The sequence below is a fragment of the Paramisgurnus dabryanus genome, chromosome 8, assembly GCF_030506205.2.
Source record: "Paramisgurnus dabryanus chromosome 8, PD_genome_1.1, whole genome shotgun sequence".
NCBI lineage: Eukaryota > Metazoa > Chordata > Actinopteri > Cypriniformes > Cobitidae > Paramisgurnus > Paramisgurnus dabryanus.
The window spans coordinates 42,226,388-42,230,147 of NC_133344.1; the positions used below are offsets into that span (position 1 = coordinate 42,226,388).

General features: G+C 32.0%; 1 protein-coding gene across 1 annotated transcript; it reads left to right on the top strand.

Annotated features, from left to right (window-relative positions):
- Positions 1-1,508: 1,508 nt before the first annotated feature.
- LOC135720916 (olfactory receptor 52K1-like) lies at positions 1,509-2,459 on the top strand. The gene has a single exon (XM_065243021.2). The coding sequence runs from the start codon at positions 1,509-1,511 to the stop codon at positions 2,457-2,459; it is 951 nt and encodes a 316-aa protein (XP_065099093.2).
- Positions 2,460-3,760: the final 1,301 nt, after the last annotated feature.

Consider the following 3,760-nt stretch of genomic DNA (forward strand, 5'->3'; position numbering starts at 1 on the left):
ACAATTTTTTACTATTCCCAGCGGCATAAAGAAGTCTTTCTTTTGCTTCGAGTTCCTTCTCTACCATGGTGGAAATTCGAGGAGGAAAGCAGGATCGACAATGAAAACAAAACGAAAACTTAAGACGGAGTTTCATGCGCATGCGTCGCCTGTGTTTAGTTACTGGAGCGCGCACGTCTCTCACAAGGATCGTAATGGCAGTGATTGACAAGCCAGAGGGCCAATCGCTTATGCGATGTTTTTAAGGCCCTATCTTGTGCACAGATGACGTATATTAATATTATTACTTTCAGTGCAGCTAATAAATAGTCTTTTATCATTTAGTAAAGACAGTTTCAAGTAATATTGCAAAAACGTATAAAACAAACATCCTCTTTTGCACCTTTAAACAATTGTGAAAAGCGCTATATTAATAAAATTGACTTGACTTGACCTTCAAATTGTCCCAAAGAAAGCGTGGTGTCTGCCAAGGTGTTTGGAGGCAAGCAGAATTTAACAGAAAAGATGTTTACAGGGTGTCACTCCTGCTTGTCAACAATTTAAATAAGCACAAACGTGTGCACTAGCCTCATTAATAGTAGCTCACTTCCACAATTTATTACAATTGCGTTCATATTAACAGTGAACTGTACCGCAGTTCACAAGAACCAAAGTTAAGGTAAAGACCGCTTTTTCATATAGCATCATAATTCTGCAATTTTGTTTTTGAAGGCCGACCTCTACTGTGAAAAATAACATGTTGTGCTTTTAACCATATGATGGAAATTTAAGAAGAAATAAAATGTTCTTTATATTTTTGAAATCTTGGAATCAGGTTTAGGAATTTTTTGTTTATGCTTGTAAAAAATTCTACAACATAAAAAATGATCATGCAGATGAGCAAGAAGACTCTATGGGAACAGTGCATAGACTCGTGGGAACACAGCATGGTGTATTTAGAATCCATGATACTGTATGTGTCTTTCATTTCATTTCAGTCTAACGCAAGACTGAGACTAAGAGAAACGTATATTATAGTGTCATCAATCTAAGAGCGCACATATTCATGTTGTAGATGGATTTAACATTACCTCTTTTTTAACTCCTCAGCTTTGTATGCATGTTATGCTTGTTATACTGTATAACACATTCATTGAACCTTGTGCAAATTTACATGAAAATATAATCACAGACATTTCTTGAATTAAGGTAAACTTTAGCAGTGCAAAGAGACATATCAGTCATTTGTTTATTGTTGGAAATATGCTTAGCATATTGGAAAACTGTAAAAAGGAAAAAATGTCTAATCATTAATTTAATGATCAATGATTTGCTTTTACTTGAATTTTGTATTTAATTGACAGTCACAGCACAGAAACAATGTTTTTTATTCAACATTACTGAGAAATATTTGTTCCCATGTTGTGGCTGAGTGTTGTTACAATAGAAACATAATCATCTGTAACTTCTTTGTTTAATGAAATTGATTTCTTTAAACAGAACTCTGCACTTGCAAAAAAGTTTTCAGCATGAAGGACCTTCCTGTACAAAATATTACATATACAGACTTTAAACTGAATGGTTTCTATAGTTTAGGAGAATGGAGGCCTTTTTTATTCATCCCTTTCTTTCTGATGTTTGTATTGTCTACATCAGCAAATTCTATTCTCATATATTTAATCATATCTAAGAAGTCTCTGCATTCACCTATGTATGTACTTATAGGTTTTATGTGTCTTTCAAACTTAATAATGCCCATATCGTTTGTACCCAGCATGCTTCTAAGTTTTTTATTTAACTGGAGTGGGATATCCTTAACTGGTTGTGTGATACAAATGTTTTGTATTTATTTTACTGGTTCATTTAATACTACTTTGATATTTTGGATGTCAATAGACCGTTACTTTGCAATATGCAAACCTCTTTATTATCATAAGTACATGGAAATAAGCAATTTTATTAAGTTTGTTATTCCACCAGTAATGAGAAATGCACTACTGGTGATTATAATGGTCTCTCTGGCTGGAAAACTGTCATATTGTACAAATATAATCGATCACTCTTTCTGTGAACACATGCCATTGGTTCAGTTGGCATGTGGTGATATATCTCTTAATAATTTTGTAGGTCTTTTGACTGCTTTTGCTATACCAGTTACAGATTTTATTCTTATTACTGTTTCTTATGTTATGATTTTTACATCTGTGTTCAAATCTGGTAAGGCCCATTCAAAGGCCATTAACACCTGCATAACTCACTTTTTTGTTATGACAGTTAGTTTGGTATGTGCTTTGATTGCATTTTTGATATACAGAATAAGGAATAACATTTCTTCCAGCAGCCGTATATTCGTTGGCATCTTGTACTTACTTGGTCCAAGCTGTTTTAACCCACTAATATATGGATGGAGAACAAATGAAATAAGACAAACATTTCTTAAACTTATAAATGTAAAAGTTTTGCCATTTTTAGAGAAATAAATGGTCTGTGTGAATTAAAGGACCTTTATGTGATTATATAGTGAACATGTGATTATAAAACAAGGGGCTATTGTTTCAATGACATTTTGTAACGACAAAGAAAGCTACTAATAAGATGTATATTGTAAATAAATGTATAATAAATATGAAAGGAAAAATAATAAAATGTATTTCCTGATTCAAAACACTGATGAATAGAATACAACTCTGCAGTATACAACAGCCCAGCTAGCCAAAATACGTGACTTATTTTCTTTAAGGGGGCACAGTGTGCATAAACAAACATTAAAATAAATATTATAGATCATTCACTTTAGTCTTTTTTATGGCACTCCCACTTACATTTCTAACAATCTGAGCCACCCTGCCTTCATGTGAAAACCACCAAAATAAATGTGTTGACTAACTTTCATATCAAATACTTAATTTAATCAAAATAACGACATCAGATCATATTACATCTGAAATGGCATTTTTTGTTTATTTAGGTTTTTTGACTCTTTTAATTGTGCCATCAATGCATTTGCACAACAACTCCTGTTATGTTATAAAGTGTATGTAAAAGTATATAAACAATGAAAATGATATAAGCAACAATCACATGATTGATTTTAATGTTCAAAGCTGCAAAAGCAATAATGCTGTAATCTACACTTTATTTTCAACTTTTCTTTTAATCTGCATATATTAAAAGCTTAAAAATATGTTTATATAAAATTATTAGAGGAATTATTATTAAATGTGAGCATATGTGACTCCGCGCCACTGTAAACTTTGCAATGGGACACACATTGTTTGAACTACTGCCTCCTTGTAAGAGGAGTCATAGCCACCACTGATACAAAGTGTCTTATCAATTCAAGCAAATTCCATGAAGATACAGTCTCAAATCTGTTAATTGGTGATCTATGTAAAATGTTCGTTGACATGGTATAAGACAAAGGATTTGTGTATTAAAATTATTTTAATAACTTTTTGTTTTCAATGTCTCTACAGGCTACATATTGATTTTTAATGACAAAAAGCTCTAGCAGAAGCTCGAAAAAGTAGGTTTTTCAATACAATTCAAAATGGCGAAAAAAATCAAGCAAGTTTGACGAACATACAGTCTCAAATGTGTTTATTCACGCTTTATGTAAAATTTGTTGACGTGATATAAGACAAACGATTTGTGTATTGAAATTCTTTTAATAACTTTTTGTCTTAACTCTTTCCCCAGCCAGCACCAGCATTTTTTATCAATTTCACAAAAGTTTAATACCTTCTAGAAAATGTTCTTCTTTAAATATATAAACAAACAA

Coding starts and splice junctions, on each gene's coding strand:
- LOC135720916 (XM_065243021.2), top strand. CDS start 1,509: ATGAAGGACCTTCCTGTACAAAATATTACATATACAGACTTTAAACTG.